Here is a 19,780-nt window from a genome sequence, read left to right on the forward strand (position 1 = left end):
TGGAGCTATTAATGCCGCTTGATCAATCCCCTTGTAGCGCCGAAGTTTTGTTACTGGCATATAGCGCCACTGCTAAAGATGTCAAATTTTTGCGCAAATTAAACCTAGCTTCGGGCGGCTGGCAGTGGTTGAACACAAGCCCCGCCAGGTAGGTAGGGTTCCCCACTCAGCCAGTGCCTATCGGACCGGAGTTCGGTTACTGATAGGGATGCTCGATGCCGCCAATCCCCGGCCAGTCGGACTGTGTTCATTTAAGAAGATATTGTAATCGTTATCCTGGTTATCTTCCACCTTATTGCAGTTTTGTATGAGGGTAATCTCTCAAAATGGCAATTCAAGAGATGTCTGTTCCAACATGTGAATCCAAGAAGCATCGCCTTTCAATTCCCGACCACCTTCTACCTGGACTAGACCGCGAATGGGTCACGCTGTGGGAGAAGTATGGAAGTCAGATGGTGAGAGCAGACGAAGTGTCCATCGAAGAGTACCGAAAAAATGCACGGGCGCATAGCTTTACCTATCCTACATTCTCAGGTTTGCCAATGTCCTTCCCATGTTGATCAAGCTGATAATAATTGAACACTTCATGGATAAGGTCCCCCCGTCTATCACGTTGAAGACTTACGGATTCCCGTTTCCCAACCAGCTGGGATAATTACGATCAGGGTCTATACTCCTGAAGGCCCTGGCCCATTTCCAGTGCATCTGAATTTCCATGGGGGTAAGGGATGAACCTTCAGATTCAATCAATCTGAAGTAGTACTAACACTTACGGTTCTACTCAGGTGGCTGGGTGCTTGGAAACCTCAACACTGAGGCGGCATGGTGCCGTTACATCTGTAATAAGGTACACATAAAGGTGATTGATGTTGATTATCGACTCGCTCCCGAATTCCCTTACCCGATAAGTATCTACGACTCATGGGAAGCTGTGAAATGGGTACGTTACTTTTCACCAAATGAAATATGACATCAGAACAGTATAGCTAACTAGACAGTGTAGACGATCACGAACGCCAGTAGCATGAACATCAATGCCTCCAGTGTTTCCATTGGTGGTTTATCCGCTGGAGGTCATATGTCGGCAGTAATGGCCCATTTCGCACGTAATGAAGGGGTGGACCTTAAGCTTCAGTTACTCGTTGTTCCAGCAACAGATATGCGCTACTGCTTACGGAACTTTCAATTGGACAGTAGAAACTGTGCGTATGCGAGTGTACTGTCATATCACGATGTACCTTGGGGGCCGTTGGGAAGGGAACAATGGTTTATCAAGTACTGGATTGGAGAGGATGAGGGTAAGATGAACTCTGATTCACATTATCAATTTTTCTACTGACCCCATAATCAGACATACAAGAGAAAGTTCTGAATAACGATTGGATTTGCACGCCAGTCTTGGCTCCTTCCTTCAAAAACCTCGCAAGAGCACATATCATTACTGCCGAGTTCGATCTTGAGCGGGATGAAGGGGAATTCTACGGGAGGATTTTACAAAACGCAGGAAATATCGTTACCATGAAGCGTTATGCCGGGATGCCCCATGCATTTGCTCATTATAATCATCCTGAAAGAGGATTGTCTCAGAGCTTTGCATATATTGAGGATACTAGTGAAGTAATCCGAAATGCGCATTTTGGGAAAGATGAGGGAGAAAAATCTTCGAATGATGTCACTATTTTCGAAGTGAATCATGAGATGAAGGAGGTACTGTCATGTTGAATGTTAAGCTAGGAAGGTACCGATCGAATTAGTTTTGTACCTATCTGCTGCGGCATTCAAAACAAAAGAGTTGTTACTATAAACAGCAATTGTATACAGCCAACGTTATAGCTCTAGGACGCACATATCAAGGTAGTGGAAAGATAAACAGAGTAAAATATAAAGAATGGAAGGACTTATCAAAAGACCTGCATACTTTTCTACTCATAATGTCCAAGCTGGTCAGTACGGTACAGATAAAAGTGCGTTTTCCCAATAGAGACGAGATGCGCATCGAAGATATTGGTAAAGTTCATGGTAATAGCCAGTTGGTCGGGAAGAAAGTGGTGAAATACGTCCTGCAATATGTCTTGTATATCTGCTAGCTTGAGCGATGATATTAGACTATTCAACTGGTACTAAGAGAGTGTTTAGTGTCGGAGCCAGGCCGAGCCAACCCCGCAAACCCATCTGCGATGACTAATATCGCCTTTCCAAAACTAACTGAACAGATAGGAACCTAAACCACGAGGTTCTACCTCTGAGCAGTATTGATGATGATGAATTCGTTTGCCCGATGTAGCTTGCTTTAATATACGCTGCTATGCGGGAGTGCTGTCAGGCGTGCCGAAAGCTTCAAGGTGGTCGCCAGCCCACTGAACAACCACTTCCTAGGGTTCGCTGGAAACTCAAATGAGCGTCGCCCCCTAATAACCCAGACAAACTTCACTACACACCCAACTCCTTCCCCGCACTCTTCTTGCAACAGAGCCCTCCTGGCTGTCGGCTGCCGCTCTTGTGTTCGCTTGTATCAAGGGAGTACAGTGGACCTGGCACTACAGTCCTCACGGGCGCCAAGTTGAAACCACACGCGGCACGGATCATTGTTAAGCCGAACCCGGCTCGGACAATCGTCCTCCTGCCCCGGCTGAGTCAGCATCTCTCTCCCCCCTTTACCCTACTCTCTGCAGCTGTCCTAGATAGTTAGACAAGCGACATATATATACTCATTCACTTTGACCTACACAACTCCCTATGTGCCATAGCTTGTAGCTTCAATACGCCATCCTTCTCCTTCCGTCACACCGTCCTGTGGGGTCATTCTTTTCCGTCGCCTTCTTCGATCTGAGGAGTATTTATACATATCGCGAGTGAGAAGAAGCTATCATGTCAAGCAAGGCCCGAAAATTCATGAGTAAGCGGAATAGAGCTTGCGACTCATGTCGGGCCAAGAAATCAGCTTGCCGTATCGACTCAGCACCACCTTGCTATCTTTGCACACTCCATCGAAAGGAGTGCACATTTTTGCAGCCAACAAACCGGCCGCAAAAATTGCTCCAAAAGCCAAGTGAATCCAGAGAAACCTTTGAATTCTCGTCAAGTTCAGCAGGTGGAAGAGCTGGCGTACCACTTGACAATGACTCGATGTCGTTCGACTCCCTCATGCCGGTTGATAACAGCATGATTTTGCCTCAGTTGCCCGGGACTTCCTCAAATTTGGAGTATTTCTTCGGGGATTGTGGTCCTGCCTTAGGAATTTTTGGCGATGACCCAAGACCCACAGGCTTTACTCCGAATAGCTTGGTTTATTCGTCACCTGGGGTGGTATCGCCACTACTGGAAGCAGAGAAAGCCCAAGAGAGCAGATCAGGCAAGGGAAGTGATGTTCATCTTGAGACGGCTAGCATGGTGCCGCTTTATCTCGGCAACAGCGGTGACATGGACCCATTTCTGCTACAACACTACAGATATGATTCGGCTGGGAAGTTTCATTTCAAAAGCCTAGACATCCAGTCTGTGGACGCTGGTGACAAGCCTACACACTTTCTGCTCTCCCCGCCCTCTATGTTTGAGAATAGTAGAGAAGAAAAAGGTTGTGATATTTCGCCTCCTCAAGCTAAAAGGGGAGGCCTTGAAGCCATAGTCCCGGAGGAGATAGGGCAACGTCTTATCGCTCTCTTCCAGAGAATTATCGTCCCAGACTACCCAATTTTCAGTCTTTCAAATCCGCTAGACACTAGCAAAAGTCCGCCACATCTTCTCGCAATTGTCTATCTCTTGGCTCAACCATTCACCAACTTTGATGAAAAGCTGTGCATCGAACTCGCCTATGAGAAGCCATCTGTGAAAACTCTCTTGAAATTGATTAACGACGTAATTTCATACGAAATATATATGCCAACTATATCAACCATCCAAACACTCTTTCTTCTTCTCATTCGACCCTCTGCAAATCCGATTGTGCAGGACAGCAGCTTCAAATGGACTCAACTCAGCACGCTCATCGCATGTTCCCATTCGCTAGGTTTGCACCTAGACCCAACAACGTGGAGAATCTCTCCCTGGGAAATCACCCAGCGTCGACGGTTATCATATTGTATTTATATGGTCGACAAATGGATGGCTCTCACCCTCGGCCGCCCTCCACTTCTGAACTCTGAAACATGGTCACTGAATGCACTTGATGGGGATGACCGATTTGACAGCGGCCTTGGCTGTGAAGAGTGGACGCCTTTCATGAAGCGAGTTGAACTCGAATCATCACTCGACTCGGTACTGCAATTATAGTAAGTGTGCCCAGTACTAAATGAGTATCAAGGCAATGGAGACTAAAGTACACTAGCTCGCACAAGGCTACACATACGACATCCTCTGATTATGAGGGAACGCTAGATGCAAACAAAAAATTGATTGACAGGATTACTACGTGGCGAGATACCGTATTAATCAGCTTCACTGGCCAACTCCCATCAATGGGCCAAGCTACCCGTACTGCTATAGGTCGTGTAGCAGAAATGCATTACCATTACATACATCTCAGCATTATACGGGCGACATTGAGACCATTCTTTCGTGCGTCTGCAGACGAAATGCGGTCCCCAGAATATCTTGCATCGCGCTCACAAGTCCACTCACAGGCCAAAACTTGTATATCAACCGTGGCTGGCTTCATTCGGACTCTGGGTTCCAATGATCGCGAAAATTTCTGGCCCATGTGGAGTGCGACCGTGTTTTCTTCGGTCAACTATCAAATTTTGTTAATGGCCATCGGATCTATCGATCAAGCAGAAGCTGCGTGCTACTGGAGCTATTTACAGCGAATACGTCGAGACATGCGCCTTCAGTCTGATGCTCTCCCACATCTTCGACTTGGCCTACTACGCATTGACTCTATATTCTGGAAAGGGATAGATACCGTGTTCAGTTTAGATGAACATGTCTATCAAGCGTACCTGGAAACCACAGAAGGAGTTGTGTCCAATGCTAGTTAATGGCGACTTGGTCTTAGTAGATTGAGCGACTTTTAAATTTAAGAAATGTACTATTGCGGATACCTTCCATTAGACTGTAGGCCAGCTTTGTTGTCATATCATCTTAATTCTCACGGAATGTCCTAGATGATCCATTCCTAGCGAGGTCACTGACAAAGATACGACGCCACGGTGAGACCCTTTCTTGCTACAACCTTGGAGTTACAGAGAGCCACATCCATTTTTATCTAACTGACAGCATAATTAAATTTCTCTTCTCTTGGGTATTCTAATGACGAGATGGAAAAAATCTAAAGACATACCAAAACCAAAAACCTATAACAGCCAGGATTCGTATGTAGTCACCTACTATACTACTAATTCTACTAACTAGCCGGCGTGTGGCTTAAGTACGGCTAAGCGGACGGGAAACCCTGTTCTCCACACCCTAGGGTCGTATGTACTGGGAGGAGAAGAGAAGAGGTTCATATAGGATGTTGTTTATTGGATTGATAGATTGCGAGTGCGCCATGTCTGTTGTTCAAAGTCTTTTTAAAATTAAAGCCTTCCTTCAAAGTAAACGTCACCTGTGTTGAATTAAAGGGATTAGCCAATAGCGAAGAAACCCCCCTGATTAGATTTTTGATTCTTCTCAAGCCACCCACATGGACATCTTAAGCACCCTACCAAATCTAGCGCCCCCCGCACCTGCGGAATGTCCGGATGTGGCAAGACTACTAAACCAGCTCCAGATCAAAAACCTAGAAGTTGATCGACCCACCTGAAGGTGCCGCCTAATAGACTTCCGCACATGTTCTGCGCCCAAGGTGTGGGAAATTTGGTCGATGATGCGCTCATTATTTTAGCAACCTATGGTAAGAGAGTCGCCCTAGTAAGTCCAATTGTATTCTACTTGATGACGGAGCGGTTCATTGTTTCCTTGGGTGTCCGAGTACATATATGAGGCATCCCACATACGATTCGTTCAATGCTCTACCACTTTTCAACCATTACAATTTCATAATATTCAGTTTACTCAGTTCCTGGTGTGATACTGACTCGGTAATTATGTCTGACAGTGAGCACATCGTGTTTTCGAGCATGTATTCTTTTACTTGGGAGACTTATGTTGTCCAGAATCCACGTCCCAAGAGCCCGCTCATGAGCACGAGGGCTTCTTCGAGAGAATACTTCATCGCCATCATGATATCCAGGAAGCCAAGGACAAGAACGAAAGTCGTCAGGCGACGGATGGCAAGGATACCCAGGACCATGATGAGCAGCACAAGAAGGAGAGTGAGCGGCACAAGATGAAAGACTACTTGCATGAGGACGAGGAGCTTGAGGATGAGGGAAGGACTTATGGAGGATTGATGTAAATAAACATTCTTGATGTTTGTTCGTATCTTTACCAGATGAATCTACTATTCTCGAATGGTGTGTATACATCCGGAAGGGTGTAGTGAGTTCCCGGCACCAGTGATCAATCTGGAAATGACATGATGTTCAGAATATACGGATTGTCATACTCCATGGTCAGCTGGGTACTCCTTGCTACGTCTCTCCTGATCTGCTACGCACTCTGTCAGAATATTGTATATTTTCCATGAACTGCTGGCCTAGGTTCCTTCTCTGTATAAATATTTGGATGTGTCGTTTGAAAAATCCATATTCATACGTTATGATACTCTCTTAGAAGTACAATATGTTGATCTGCCAATTCCAATAGATCTTATGTGTAACTTTATGGCTCGCGATCTCATTGTAATTGACTACCATAGCCGGATAGTCTACTTGGCGTACGCATCGGTTTGTCTGGGGTTTCGTAGCAAACACATACTAACAAAATGTATCTTGATCAAGCCATGAAATCGTAGAGAAACATCGAATCGTTTCATCTAGCTTATAGATTTCCTCGTAGTGCTCCAACCACTCCTCTCAGGCCACACCGAGGAGTGGCTGACCCGCCTGCACAGGCCAATAAGTAACCGCCCCAACTTTTGAGGATTTGACATGATATAGTAGCATCTTTGATTTTGATTCGAAGATAAGAAAGAAAGGGAAACCTGCAGATATTTACATAATACACTTGAAAGCACAATCATTTGGTCTTGATGTGCTTGATCTTCTTCGTCTCGTGAAGGAAGTTGTTGGCGTAAGCCTTGGGCACAAAGCGGCGCTCATTCGGCTCCTGCACAAAGTATTCGTAGCCCTGCTTCTGGGCAAAGGCAATGGCATCCTCCTTCGACTTGAACTTGAGGTTGGTTCCTTGCATACTATCCGCAGAAGATTGCCAACCCATCAGCGGGTTTTCCCAACGGTGACCCTTCTGCAGAATGTCCCAGTCCATCCGCCAGTGGTGCCCGTGCCAGGTGCCAGACTGGGTAGCAGGCTTTGTTGGGCGGTAGATTCTATGAGGATTGAGAAATTAGCGTCTTGAATCCCCAGGTATGACCTTTTTCGGGGCGGGCGAAAGTACCTGACAGTGCGGGCCTGGAGATCGGTAGGGGCGCCGGAGAGAACTGCAGCAGGCAGAGTAGGACCAGGCTCGCTTCCATCCATCACGCGCTTGGGAACTGGGGAGAATTGGCTGCAAGACAAAGGAAAAACATGTTAGTGAACCCGATATGCGGCGGAAAGCAATGTATGGTAGCGTACGAGGTGCCGTGGTCAATGGTAGCCTCATAGTCAGGCTGATGACGGGTCATTGCCTCCGAAGGGCTCTGCTTGTTGATCATGGAGCTGCCTTTGTTGGGCGTGGTGGGAGCCTCAGTCGGGGTGGTCTTCACCTCCTTGGAGACGTTGGAGACGAAGCGGGCATTGACAGGGGCTGCGAGCCGGGCCGCGCGGAGGCCAGCACCGCCTCCAATTCGGAAGAGCGACATGGTTGACGGTGGGGAGTGGGGAGTGTGGTTATAGCCAAAGACGGAGCGGGTGCAGGAGGAGGTCAATCGCAGAGTGCAGGTCACGGCATATCCGAATTAGGTTTAGCGCATTTAACTCATCCGACCACCCGCTTCCCGACCGAAGAGTCTCTTTCTCCTCCATCATCAGTCGTTCCCGGTTCACTTGCGCTGCGAAAGACCGTACGTCCTTCCTGTTGGCTTCTATGGATTCGTCGAGGCCGAAACTATTCACTGCGACAAATTTCTGACCCCTACCAGTCCAGACAAGATGAGCTACATCGTTCGCCGTGGTCTCTCGACCCTGATCCCTCCCAAGGTACGATGACCTCGAATTGGCCTACCAAAGGCTTCGCAAATGGTTGCTGATGATACTGACTGGCACTCTAGATCGCTTCCCCCAACGTGAGTCCCTCGGAACCCTTCGTGCCTGCCATCACACCTGGCACCTCTACCAGCCCCGTACCTTCCCGAAGTCTCTTTTCCTGCGATACGGCAACGCGACACCTCGTTTTCTCTCCCGGGAATCATTGCTAACATACATATGAAGGCCATCGGCGCTGCCCAGGATGCTGCCCGCATGGAGCGCGTCGTGACCTTCTACGCCGGCCTGCCCCGTGGCCCTGCCCCCCAGGCTAAGGCCACTGGTCTCCTCGGCCGCTACCAAGCCCGCTACTTCAACAAGAACTCTGGCGCCCGTAAGTTGCGACTGTATGATATTTGGAAATGCCATGGATACTGATTCGAAACAGCTCTGCTCCACGCCATCGCCGGTATCCTGCTCATGGGCTACAGCATGGAGTACTACTTCCACCTGCGTGAGTTTTACCTTCTATGACATGACACGAAATGATTGCCCTGTGCATGTCTGTTTAGATGGATGACTGTTTACTAATCATTTCGGTAGGCCACCACAAGAACCACCCTCACTAAAGTATTTCATTTGGTTGGAAATGGGAGGAGGATTTTTGATGTACATACTGCATCCTCTGGCCCAGAGCGAAGCAGTGTAGGAATTAGAGACTTCTCATATTGAATCTCACCGTGTTTCATTACTAGACCGTGTGGTAGTCTCCTTTAGTCTGCCTCAAAAGGGCTGCAGCCATGCGCGTGTACTTTGTAGTGACCTAGTGCCCTAGTGGCCTCCGGGGGTTCTCCGCTCCGCTTAATTGCACCACCATCGTGGCCTGATAGTCCCCCAAGTTACCTCATTCCATTCGCTCATAGATATTTCGATGAGCTAGGTCTGACCGTGGAATTCTGCCGTCCGTTTATGCCTGCGCAAAATCATCGCGGCCTCGACGCCTTAGACTAGTCACATTAAAGTGGTGGTGGGTGCTGCAAGAACCTCCTCACAACCTTCCCGGGTCAGCGCTAACCGAAAACAGCCAACTCTCAGCTTCAAACCCGACAACCATCTCAACGAGACTGAGCCGAGTAACCATCCATCACCCTCCTCCCCACGACATCATCCCCTTCTCCCACCCCCTCCCCCCATCCTTGGGAATTCCCCTGGGTCGCGGATATCCTCACGCGCCTTTCTCGACTCCGCAGCTGCTCTCGCCGAGCGCGACACCCGGCTTCTCAGCAGCTCCTGGAGGTTGGCCGCCCCAACATCCTCTACCTGGTTGTGGAATCCCGATCTTCCAGGGTACAACCAGACAAGCGAGCAGTTCAACCGCGGCGATTCCTGGACTCTGACAAGAGGTACGCTATCGTCAGTTTCTTCCGTTACCATGCGAGATTGAACCCGCGGCTGCCCACTCGCGTCCGCATAATTTCATCCCATACCCCAGGCTTTTACAGGGTGCCGGTCTAACAAATATCGCTTTCTTCACCCCCTACAGACTCGAGTATTGTTATGGCAGAGCAGAGCGGCCGCGATGTGGTAGATCAGACCCTGTCGGGCGGCGAGCCTTCGCCTTCCGGCGTTCCTGCGAGCATTAACGACAAGCCACCTGCTAGAGGGGACGTGAGGGAGACCGAACATACCGCATCAAATCTGGCAACACAACTGCCAACCGATCCGCAACCGAACGACGAGACGAGGGTCACGCTTAGGTCTCAAGCCGAGGGGACAGGAGGTGACAAGGATGCCACAGGGTCTGCGATGGTGGGTGCATACGGTTCAAAGAATGTGTGATCATAAAGCTGAACATGGCGCAGGATGTGTCAAAGCAGAGCGCCGGGCTGGTCGCTTCCAGAGCCCTTGAACTGAACGGACTGGCATCGTCTTCCGATGGCGCGGACGACACAGCTTCACAGGGCGGTTCGGAGTCAGATGCCAGTCGGACCGATGGTAGACACCACAACCGGACTGGTTCTGTGAAGAAACCTACGACATTCAAGCCTGTTTCATTTGCTAAATTTTCCGTGCCAAAAGCCCCCGGGGCTGCGGCACCGCCCAAGGCGCCTGAGAAAGGTTACTCCTTTGTTCGCCCCAGTTGCATATTTGGGGGCCCTACCACTGACAGCATATTAGTTCTATCCACATCCACTACTCCCCTTGGTACACCCCAGCCGAGTTCAAGGCCACGCTTGGTCGCGAAGACCACCTCCGGCATGCGTGATTCGTTTTCGAAGGCCGGTGCAGGCGGTGCTAAGCCTGGCGGGTCAGGGCCTGATCCTAATCAAGTTTGGAACAAGAATCGACGTATGTTTTTGGCAGCGCAAGCTTTGGACTTCAAAACTGACTGACTTTTTTTCCTACTATAGCCGTCCAGCCGACTCCGACGAAGCATTTGACCGATGAAGAGTTGAAGCAACAATATGGTATTCACATGACTTCTCGAATCCAAGAAGATGGAGGCGGAACTGAGGCGAAATGGGCCGATATCGACGATGATGAGGACGATTGGGCCCCGGAGACGATTGAATGGAACGACGGAACGAAGGTTACTCTCACGCATAATGATCCTCCGCCGCCGCCAGACCAGAGCCTGCAAGAGGTAGAGGATGTGACACTTCTCCCAGAACAAACAGTGGCTAGGGACACGATCAAGATTGTTGCACCAAAGCCAACCACTTCGGTCGGGCCAAACCCTACCGTCCTTAAACTCGGAGCCAATGCAGAGCGGCAGGCCAAGGCCGCAAGTATCTATTCCAAAGGACCGAACGACAGAGTACAATCCGGATCTACAAGCCCGGCTCCTCCACCAGCCAAATCACCTTGGGCAGCCTTGCCTCCTGTCGAACGAGTGTCTCCCGTTAACCCACCTATTCACGTTTCTCAACAGCCCCGAAGCACTGGTCCTATGAACTACGTGCAACGAGATGATGGTCATCACACTTCATTCCCTCCGACGGAGATTGCTGCGGATGATTTCAATCGCACGTGGAGAGAAACTGCACCAGGTGCACCCCGAGAACTTTATAACTCGCGGTCGGGCCGGTACGAGCCAGTACAAGACACCCGAAGGGGATCATGGCGACATGACCAGGGCCCTCGTCCCCCGGCTGTTCTGCAACGCCTAAATCATGCCGAACAAGGTGGACCAGCAGAGCCATCTGCTGCATTCCAGACCCATCGATCTAGTCACCAGGATGGCATGAGCTACAACCGTCGCCGTACATCATCGAATGTCAGTGGAGGAAGTGGAGGATTTGGTCGCCGAATGTCTTTTGGCCGTACAGATGTACCGCCGAGGTATATGGACACCCGCCGGGGATCTCAAAGCAACGGTATCGTTGACCCAGCATTGATGGGACGTGAACAAGGACCTGTCCATGAGCCCTCTCCAACCCAACAGCACGCCGCTCCAGGATGGGCCGGACAGTCGCCTCCGAGTGTGAGCGATGCTTCTCCTGTTGAACAACAGTCTGCTCCAGTTGCCGCACCGGAAGAACCGCAAGAGGATCCCGTTGTGCTACAGGAACGTATTATGAAGGAGAAGCGCCTTGAAGCTCGACAGAGACGTTTAGAACAGGAGGAAAGGGACCGCCTTGCAAGGGAAGAGAGAATTAAGAAGAAACTTGCAGCTTTGGGCCCACCCCCAGACAAGCAACAGCCACAGCGCAAGGAAAGCACCGAGAGCCGTAAGCCTCAGACGCCCGCAGCGCCAGCCCCCGCGACGCTTCACTCTCCTCCAAAGCCTCCGGTTCCTGAACCAACTGGCGAGCCCAAGCAGTATGGAATGATGAAAGTTCACCATCCTGACACTGTCAAGAAACTTGTGGCGGCGAATGAGAGGGATCGTGCTGCTGAGAAACACCCCGAAAAGCCCTCGTCGCCTTCTCATATGCGTCGTGTTCCTCCGTCTCCTCGTGAACAGAAACGTGAGCTAGCAACAGCTGCGAGCGGTGTCCATCAGCAGCCCGAGTCTCGTCCTGCGGACACAAAGGCTGATGAGCAAGGCGCGCAGTGGCGTGGAAATCTCAATGTTCCTAGTACATATGCTCCCTGGACAACTAACTCCAACTTGGCTTCATCTTCTCCTTCAGTGAAGAACCCTTGGAAGCCCCTGAGCAGTGACAGAACTCTCGGCAACGGTATCTTTGATCAGAGCCTTGGTGGGTTCCCGTCACGCGAACTTCCTCTTCGAAGCCAATTGAGTCTCGACCAACCGGCGGTGCCGCCGCAGGCCTTTTCGGGCCCGCAGGAGTCGGCTTCTATCTCCCCGCTGCCGTCACCTGAGACCAGGCACACAGCCTTTGATCCCTTGAGCCCCATCAGCCGCCCCGGTCCAATTGCGCCGCCTTCTTTACAACAGAGCCAGTGGCAGCAAGATTCTCGTCAAGCCGGTGGATTAACATGGAACAACTTCCACATTGTTGCTCCTCAGCGCGAGCATGCACAGCAAGCGCAGGCGCGCCAGGAGTTCAATGCGAACATGGAGCAACCGAACCCAGTAGTTTCCTCTCTTCAAGAAAGCTGGAAGCCTATTCGAGGGGGCGCGGATGAAGCTGGTCAGAGAACCGCTATTGGAATGCCCCCTGGAGTTGTGAACAAGAAAAACAACGGATCTCCTTCCAACCCACTGACTGGTCTGGATGTACCCGCGGACGGTCTTCCGTTCACTGATAGCCATTCCAGACCCCTCGTCAGCGTTCCCGCGCGCAGCTCGCGGTTCTTCCCGCATGCTGCTGAGCAACCAAAGCGTCCAACAGTGGAGAAGTATGACTATCAGCGAAGCCCATCGCCACCTCCACCAGAGGAGATTTCAAGCCACCCTGTGTATTTTGGCGGGTCTGGCCGGCCGTTGGTCCATCTTCCCAACCCCAAGCCTGTGGTTAAGCTTCCTCCTAAAGCTCTGGCTGTCCCAGCAGCTCCGCCTTCGTTTGCGTCCATGGCGGCCGCTCCTCCACGGGGTCCTCCAGCACCTGCTTCAACTGCAATCTCTTGGCAGGAGAAGATCAATTGCCTCTTCGGCAAAAAGACCCCTGTTGAGAAGAAGTCTGCTTTGGCTATTACGTCTGCAACTAAGGAGCCTCTGGATGTTCCACTACCCGTTGCAGCCGTGTCTGTCTCACTGCCCAACATTGAGAATGACGTGCAGATTGGCGATGGTCACCTTGCGGTCCGGCAGGTAGAAGAACAAGATGAGATTTTTGAGGATCGTGAGCCGGGCTCTCTGCCCAGCGTGCGCGTCCCGAACATGGCTCCCGCAAACGCATGGCAGGCTGCTCCGGCACCTCCGCCATCTCGTCTGCGTGCCAAGATCCTCAAGCCGATGCAAGTCCACAGCATCGAGCCGTATTTGGTCGGGTTCGGGGAGAAGGATCAGTCCGGTAATATTCGCATCTTGATCCGGCTGCCCGGTGCAGTGGCAGCCAGGACCCTCAGTCTTCCGAAGAAGGCTAATGGTCCTAACTCGCGGCACCGCAGCTCCCCCACCTTCAAACCCCGCAAAGGAACCAAGCCCCGCGAGGTTTCTGGGGGTAGCCTGGGACCTAAGAAGCCCTCTTCTTCCTCCCAGCAGCAGAGCGGTACCCCGTCTTCCTCTCCACGCCACCAGTCGCGGAACGCATCCTGGGGCCCACGCACACTCAGTAGCTCGCGCTCTTAGGTGCCACTCTTCCACTCTTGGGGATTATCAGCGGGAAGCCCTACGAGCATTTTTTACTTTTCGGGTTTTTAGGTCTTGCCAGAAAGCTGATTTATTTGCTTCGCGGTTCCTCGCTCAAACCGCACCCCAACCCCAACCAATCCGGTGCCTGCTATACTGCTCTCCATTCGTCACGGAAAACGATGGCCCCAGTCAGAAGACAGCAGCACCAAACCCCGCCTCCCATCCGCTCACCCTCCACATCCTCACCACCCGCTTCCTTCGTGTTATGTACTTTTTGTTCACTCCATTTTTCTCGTGCCCGCCAGGCTGTGTGCGGGGGCGTGCAGCTTGACGAGCGCAAGGTTAAGTCCGAGTATGCCATATCTATTCTCGGACTTCACTTTCTTTTCTCTTAGCTGCGGGCATTCTCTGCCTTAGCCTCACGCTCAATGAAGTGCAAATCCAATGTGCCCTTCCCTGTTTGCGTTGCGTTCAAGCTCAACCCGTCTCCATCATGGACGCGGTTTGCAAGTCTTCAATGTATCATGCAGCCTACTCAATTCATATCATGTAGTCTTGAGTTTTCGGTTCTTGCCCCATGTTACTCGTAGGCTAGACTGGATAATCTACTACCTTTATAGAGGGATGTCGTAACCATACTTCAGTTATCACTACAAATGGCTCCATTTGGACAAATTCGGGGATTTTGAAAGACAATTGATTTGTAGATTTTCGAGGAAAATGTTGTACAGAATAGAGGTATCAAGAAGTAGAATCACACGTTATCCAGATCCAAAAACACCACATCCCCAGAACGCTCCACCGAACACCTTTAATATTACCATACGCCCATGAAGTCATTATTTGAGAAGACCGCCTAGAATATATCCAAACCCCACAGGTAGTCTGCCCTGGCCACAGCTGCTTGAAAAAGATCTAAGCCGCATTCTCTTTACCAGTTCCACGTACGGCTGGAGGCAGTAAAGACGGGAGGCTTCCACTGAAGGCGGACAGGGTCGATTCTCCGCGAGCCCTTGATTTTCTCTTTCTCAAGGCGCTTGTTGTGCTCCTCGATGACTTGGTCGGTGAGGATGATAATCCAATTTCCTTTCTATGAAGGGGTTAGCATGATCTTAATACGAAGATGCAAGGGTATGGAAGGAGCCTACATGGTATCGGAGCATGTTGTTCACGAGCAATGTCTCATGAATGTCCTTTTCAGTCATGGATGTGAGAAGAGCGAGCTCGTTCTCGCTCATGGCCTCGCGATTTGGTTCTGCCAGCAGCTCGACAAGAGTCTCGCGCCAGTAACGGCGGTAACTAAGCAGACCCAAGTCACTGAGAGGCTTCTCGGGAGAACCTAGCTTGCCCTCGCGCTTACTGAGCTCATAGCTCATAGCGATCAGCAGGCGGCCATAGCCTGCACGCTGGAATTGTGGGAATGTAGTGATACAAGCCAGATTGTAGCCCTCAGCGGAGTCTTTCTCTTTCGAAAAGTAGCCAACGAGATGGCAGCCTGTATCGTCCCGAGTGCACATGCAGTAGAACAAGAACGGGTCGACGTCGTAGTAGAGCGTTTTGTGGTCCAGGAAGAGCTTGCTGAGAAGACACAGGTTGCGACACCATGTCCGCTGACGACGGCCGTCAACCTCAAAGAAGGAAATATTCTCATCCCGGTAAATCTCGTTGCCAGGAGGGTGAACCATTGTGCACTTGGAACGGTGCCGCTCGAAGGCACGGTAGTTGTCGAAGTAGCTCAGACAGAACTCGTCGATGTAGACCAGATCGACATCGGAGAATGAATCTGGGTATGGGGAGAAATACCACGGCTCGATGTCGTATTTGCCCATTTGAAGCTTGGTCAAGTTTCGCACGCGGTGGACCTCCGTCGGGTTTTGGGTCATACTGCCACCTGTACGCAACCGCTCAATTTCCTCTTCACGGGTAATCACCTCCCCCGAAGCGGTCTTGACCTCCTCTTTGAAGGGGGCATCTGTCATGTCGAGGTCTTCCGAGTCCGTGACTTTCGGCGTCCCGACGGAGGAAACCGCCTCAGATCCGACCATCGAGACATCACCGCCAGGAGTATCCCGGTTTTCCTTGCCTCCAGCCATCGAGGGCCGTGGGGTCTTTGCAATGTTCGAGTTCTTGCTGCCGAAGGCATCGGGTGTTCCCGATACCTCGCGGCTGTCCGCGCGCTGCTGTTTAGGCGCATTCTTGCTGGGGGCCTTGTTGATGGCAGCACTCTTTTTCTTGTCTGACTTTTCTGGCCGTGGCCACTCAACCTCATGAGAGAGATCGATGCGTGCAGCTGGAATCCATTCTGTGCATGCTGTCAGTGTCATCACCCACTTGAATGTAGCTTATATGCTCTTGAATTGGACTTGCCGTCAAGACGTTTGTTGAAGTCGACATAATGAACACTGTATATATTAGCACAAATGAGTCCATATCTGATCAAAAATCTACACTTACTAGAAGGAAAGGCCACCCTTGCGTTCCCTGATTGACAGGATTTCTGCCTTCCGAAGTTCGCCATCCTAACGTCGCGGTCAATATTATATCACGTGATACACGCCAGACTCTGCAATAGCGCAGGACTCACCTTCTGCACCATGGCCTTCACACCGAGGCTATCACCTTGGTCAGTATACGCGACCGAGAAAAAGCGACATTGAGAGCCCGGGGAAAAAAATTTTGTCTTTCTTCTGGCTCGGGTTGAACTTACGTGATGGTGTTGACGGTGGCGAGCCCCTTCTCGACAGGGTCGGGCGTCCCCGTCGCCTCGCCGGAGTCTCGGACGCCCATGGTCGTTTTCTGTGAGTCTACTCAAGCAGAACCGGGACAAAGAAGAGATGGATGCGATGCGATGCGATGCGCGGCCGATGGGAGGTGAGTGTCAAAGGCGGAAGGGGGAGGCGTCGTCGACGGAGGTTATGTCAGCGGGTCCGCATCGGGAAGTTGACTCTTTCTTAGTCGAAATGGCGAGTATATCTACAGTCAGTGTAACCAAAGTGAATGAGCAGGATGTTTTCCAAGCATCTGAGATAACTGGAAGACTAAAAGATACTGCGGGTTGTTACATAAGGGTGTAGGTTCTAATAGAAGCGATGAAGTGTGACCGAGTCAAACTCCTGGCGATTTAGCATTATCCACGCAAATGTAACCTTCCTAGTGATACAAAAAGAGCCTGCAATGGGTCATGATCCCCCCAAAAATATAGAAAATTGAAGAAAAGAAAAAGCCGACGATTTAGTGCCATCCATTGACCGTAGCCGTGCCAGCAACAAGCTCATCCAACTCGTCCTTTCGGCTCTTATACAACTCCTGTGCCTCCCGCTCCCGGCGCATAACGAAGGACACCTGCTCACGCAGTCGCTCCAGTCGCCGAGAGACAGCAGCTTCCTCGGAGATCTGGAGTGTACGGAAAGAATCAAGATCGTCCTGTGCCTTGGGTAGAGCTGCACTAGCCTCCAGAATCTTCGTTCGTAGCATCTTGGCGCGGTTTTGGTATCCGCCATAATGCAGTGCTAGCTTCTTCTCCAGCTTGTTACCCTTCTCGGCGGTAGCGAGCAGGGACCTTTGAACGTCGTCGAAGGCCCCGATCATGCGCTGCTCCTCTTGGAAGTCATCCTTCTCGTCTTCGTCGTCGTAGTTGTCCAAGCCAGGGAGGGCGTTGGCCCGAGTTGATGACCAAACGTCATCGAACTTTTCTTGCCAGTCTTGTTGTTGCTGTTGTGCTTCGGCCGAGGCAATTTCAGCTACAATAGCAGCACGAGCGGTCTCCAAAAATTTGTCATCCAGGCGGCCCAGTTTAGGTGCTTTCCCTTCGACCTTTGCACCGGGCACAGGATACTTCCGGGAGTCATGTGCAATGATAACTGCGGCTTCTCTGGCAATCAGGCCCTCGACTGGGTCAGTAACGTGAGAGGCACGCTGCATCAACGCATCGAGATCAAGGACTGCAGGTCGAGGTAGACCGCGCTGGTACACCTGTGACTGGCGCTTGAACTCAGCCCGGGCCGCTTTCTCTCGATCCTCTTTCTCTCTGCGATCACGCTCGGCCGCATCTTCCTGAGTGATTTCGACTGCAGTGGAGGGCTCTGCGGTTTCAGATGGAAGTTCTTCCAGTTCCCACTCGGTTTCTTTGGGTTTCGGGAGTGCAGAGAGTTTGCTGCGGATTGACTGGCGCATGAAGTTCTCGTGTATTTTGATATCCCGAGGCGTGCTGCCAACAAGCTGGCTGCCCTCGCCTTCCCGATTCAGGGCAAGGTGATCTCTTGGTGTGCGTAGCGGAGTGGCACCTGGGCCAACCCCACCATGCATCGGGGTGGCCCCCACGCCGTTGGCCTGTCGGAATGGGGTGGCCATTGGGTTGGGCGTAACAATCTGCTGTCGTCGAGGGGCAATCCCATCGAAGCCTGTTGATGAACCGCCCTCGTGAAGAGGAGTGTTCTCTCCTCCGAGCAAAGACGACTGAGTTTCGGTCAGAGCCCGAATATTCTTAATTTCATTGGCAATGTGATCCTCCTCCGGCGCAGCCCGTGGTGTACGGATGGGGGTTCCTCCAACAATTGAGCCGTATTGTCCAATAAGCCCCCGGGCGGTTTCTTCGTCGGCACTCATCCGGCTAGCCTTGTCTCCAGCCATGCCCATCTTAATAATATCTTCCATTTCACCCTCGCTGACCTGCGGTGCAGGCAGGACCAGACCACGACGCTTGCTGCTCTGCTCTGCCTCCCGAATCTTTTGCATTTGGCCTGCACGAGCAGCTGCAGCAAAAGCAGCCGAGTTGCTGTTCTTGTCATTCTTGCGCTTCTTGCGCTCGGCGTCTTCATCTTGATCACCTTTCCGCTTGTTGGCCAGCTGTTGCTTGCGGGGATCGAACATTTCCCGTTGGCGTTCATTCCGGGTTTGCTCGTCTATGGTATCATAGAATCCAGGGGCAGCCGGCTTTTCGAATGGGATATCTGCATTGTAATCCATCTCGCCCGGTTTCCGGGTTACTACCTTAACGTTGATACCAGCATGCTTCAGCTCACGGCGCTTCTGCAGCACTGCCAGTCGACGCGACTCCTCCAATTGGCGTTCTCGGGCCTTGCGCTTGGCCTTTTTACCCTGTGTATTGGCGAGACGGGCACGCGCTTCGCTAAGCATTTCCTTCTCATCTTCATCGAGATCGATCGTGTCGGGACGCGCAGGTTTAGACTCGGGATCGGGATCCAACTCGCCAGGGCTGTAAGTCGTTAATAAAGTGGGCTTTGAAACATGCCTAGGAACCAACGTACCGTAGGCGGCGGACATCGTCCGCACTAGGGGCCGCCGTCTCTCCACCCTCCGGTCCTCCCAAACCGAGTTCATCGTTCTCACGGGCTTCAGCCTCATCTAAAAGCTTCTGGTACCGCTCCAGGCATTGAGTTGCAGTACGTCCGACAATAGGAGCAATCGTGCGCCATTGCGTTGGCATCAACTTTGCCAGATGTAGAAGCTTCTCATCCTCCTCTCGCGACCACTCCACCTTGCGAATTCCCGGATCCAGCCATTCGATCCAACGCGCTTTGCACTGCTTCGGTGTCTTCCGGGCGAGAAGAGACGATACTCGGGCCCATTGGTTGAGACCATATTTGGACACCTATCTTCAAGTCAGTACTTGCGCATTCCTTCCAATCTGTTCTCAAGTTATGTGAGTGAGACTTACGGCCGCCCGAAGGACCTCGTCCTCAATGTTGGTCCTAATGGTTTGTTAGCTGTGATCGGTCGCGGATGGACTCATGGGAATATCTTACCAAACACCTCCCTTTACGACAGGCATGGTGCGCGGGTTGAACTGAGTCCTGTCGATATCTCAGAGAGCAGAGACAAGATCGCAAATCAACTTCCGGGGAGATGAAATGTGAGATCCCCGGATAACAGTCGACGCGCGGTGGCTTGACGGAGC

At 51.3% G+C, this 19,780-nt stretch overlaps 8 protein-coding genes across 8 annotated transcripts; 5 read left to right on the forward strand and 3 right to left on the reverse strand.

The window, feature by feature from the left end:
• Nucleotides 1-326: 326 nt before the first annotated feature.
• N7482_007727 (alpha/beta hydrolase) lies at nucleotides 327-1,722 on the forward strand (the record flags this gene model as incomplete). Its single annotated transcript, XM_056689851.1, has 5 exons — nucleotides 327-534; nucleotides 596-721; nucleotides 786-940; nucleotides 1,004-1,298; nucleotides 1,352-1,722. The coding sequence occupies 5 exons, from the start codon at nucleotides 327-329 to the stop codon at nucleotides 1,720-1,722; spliced, it is 1,155 nt and encodes a 384-aa protein (XP_056542280.1).
• A 1,146-nt stretch (nucleotides 1,723-2,868) lies between these two features.
• On the forward strand, nucleotides 2,869-4,973 carry N7482_007728 (transcriptional regulator family TF; the record flags this gene model as incomplete). Its single annotated transcript, XM_056689852.1, has 2 exons — nucleotides 2,869-4,268; nucleotides 4,325-4,973. The coding sequence occupies 2 exons, from the start codon at nucleotides 2,869-2,871 to the stop codon at nucleotides 4,971-4,973; spliced, it is 2,049 nt and encodes a 682-aa protein (XP_056542281.1).
• A 790-nt stretch (nucleotides 4,974-5,763) lies between these two features.
• N7482_007729 (uncharacterized protein) lies at nucleotides 5,764-6,331 on the forward strand (the record flags this gene model as incomplete). The annotated part of the gene is made up of 2 exons (XM_056689853.1): nucleotides 5,764-5,827; nucleotides 6,090-6,331. 2 exons carry the CDS (start codon nucleotides 5,764-5,766, stop codon nucleotides 6,329-6,331), a joined length of 306 nt encoding a protein of 101 aa, XP_056542282.1.
• A 722-nt stretch (nucleotides 6,332-7,053) lies between these two features.
• Nucleotides 7,054-7,837, reverse strand: N7482_007730 (ETC complex I subunit; the record flags this gene model as incomplete). Its single annotated transcript, XM_056689854.1, has 3 exons — nucleotides 7,054-7,363; nucleotides 7,432-7,542; nucleotides 7,611-7,837. 3 exons carry the CDS (start codon nucleotides 7,835-7,837, stop codon nucleotides 7,054-7,056), a joined length of 648 nt encoding a protein of 215 aa, XP_056542283.1.
• A 289-nt stretch (nucleotides 7,838-8,126) lies between these two features.
• Nucleotides 8,127-8,788, forward strand: N7482_007731 (F1F0 ATP synthase subunit f; the record flags this gene model as incomplete). Its single annotated transcript, XM_056689855.1, has 5 exons — nucleotides 8,127-8,174; nucleotides 8,246-8,260; nucleotides 8,406-8,553; nucleotides 8,608-8,673; nucleotides 8,763-8,788. The coding sequence occupies 5 exons, from the start codon at nucleotides 8,127-8,129 to the stop codon at nucleotides 8,786-8,788; spliced, it is 303 nt and encodes a 100-aa protein (XP_056542284.1).
• A 1,224-nt stretch (nucleotides 8,789-10,012) lies between these two features.
• On the forward strand, nucleotides 10,013-13,860 carry N7482_007732 (uncharacterized protein; the record flags this gene model as incomplete). The annotated part of the gene is made up of 2 exons (XM_056689856.1): nucleotides 10,013-10,508; nucleotides 10,571-13,860. The coding sequence occupies 2 exons, from the start codon at nucleotides 10,013-10,015 to the stop codon at nucleotides 13,858-13,860; spliced, it is 3,786 nt and encodes a 1,261-aa protein (XP_056542285.1).
• Nucleotides 13,861-14,794: 934 nt separating this feature from the next.
• N7482_007733 (NuA4 histone acetyltransferase complex catalytic subunit ESA1) lies at nucleotides 14,795-16,650 on the reverse strand (the record flags this gene model as incomplete). The annotated part of the gene is made up of 6 exons (XM_056689857.1): nucleotides 14,795-14,953; nucleotides 15,012-16,153; nucleotides 16,195-16,265; nucleotides 16,318-16,382; nucleotides 16,448-16,475; nucleotides 16,571-16,650. The coding sequence occupies 6 exons, from the start codon at nucleotides 16,648-16,650 to the stop codon at nucleotides 14,795-14,797; spliced, it is 1,545 nt and encodes a 514-aa protein (XP_056542286.1).
• A 444-nt stretch (nucleotides 16,651-17,094) lies between these two features.
• Nucleotides 17,095-19,654, reverse strand: cef1 (putative cell division control protein (Cdc5); the record flags this gene model as incomplete). The annotated part of the gene is made up of 4 exons (XM_056689858.1): nucleotides 17,095-19,078; nucleotides 19,131-19,474; nucleotides 19,541-19,574; nucleotides 19,629-19,654. 4 exons carry the CDS (start codon nucleotides 19,652-19,654, stop codon nucleotides 17,095-17,097), a joined length of 2,388 nt encoding a protein of 795 aa, XP_056542287.1.
• Between the last annotated feature and the right edge of the window lie 126 nt (nucleotides 19,655-19,780).

This window comes from Penicillium canariense, assembly GCF_028826845.1.
Source record: "Penicillium canariense strain IBT 26290 chromosome Unknown utg000004l_segment0_segment0, whole genome shotgun sequence".
NCBI lineage: Eukaryota > Fungi > Ascomycota > Eurotiomycetes > Eurotiales > Aspergillaceae > Penicillium > Penicillium canariense.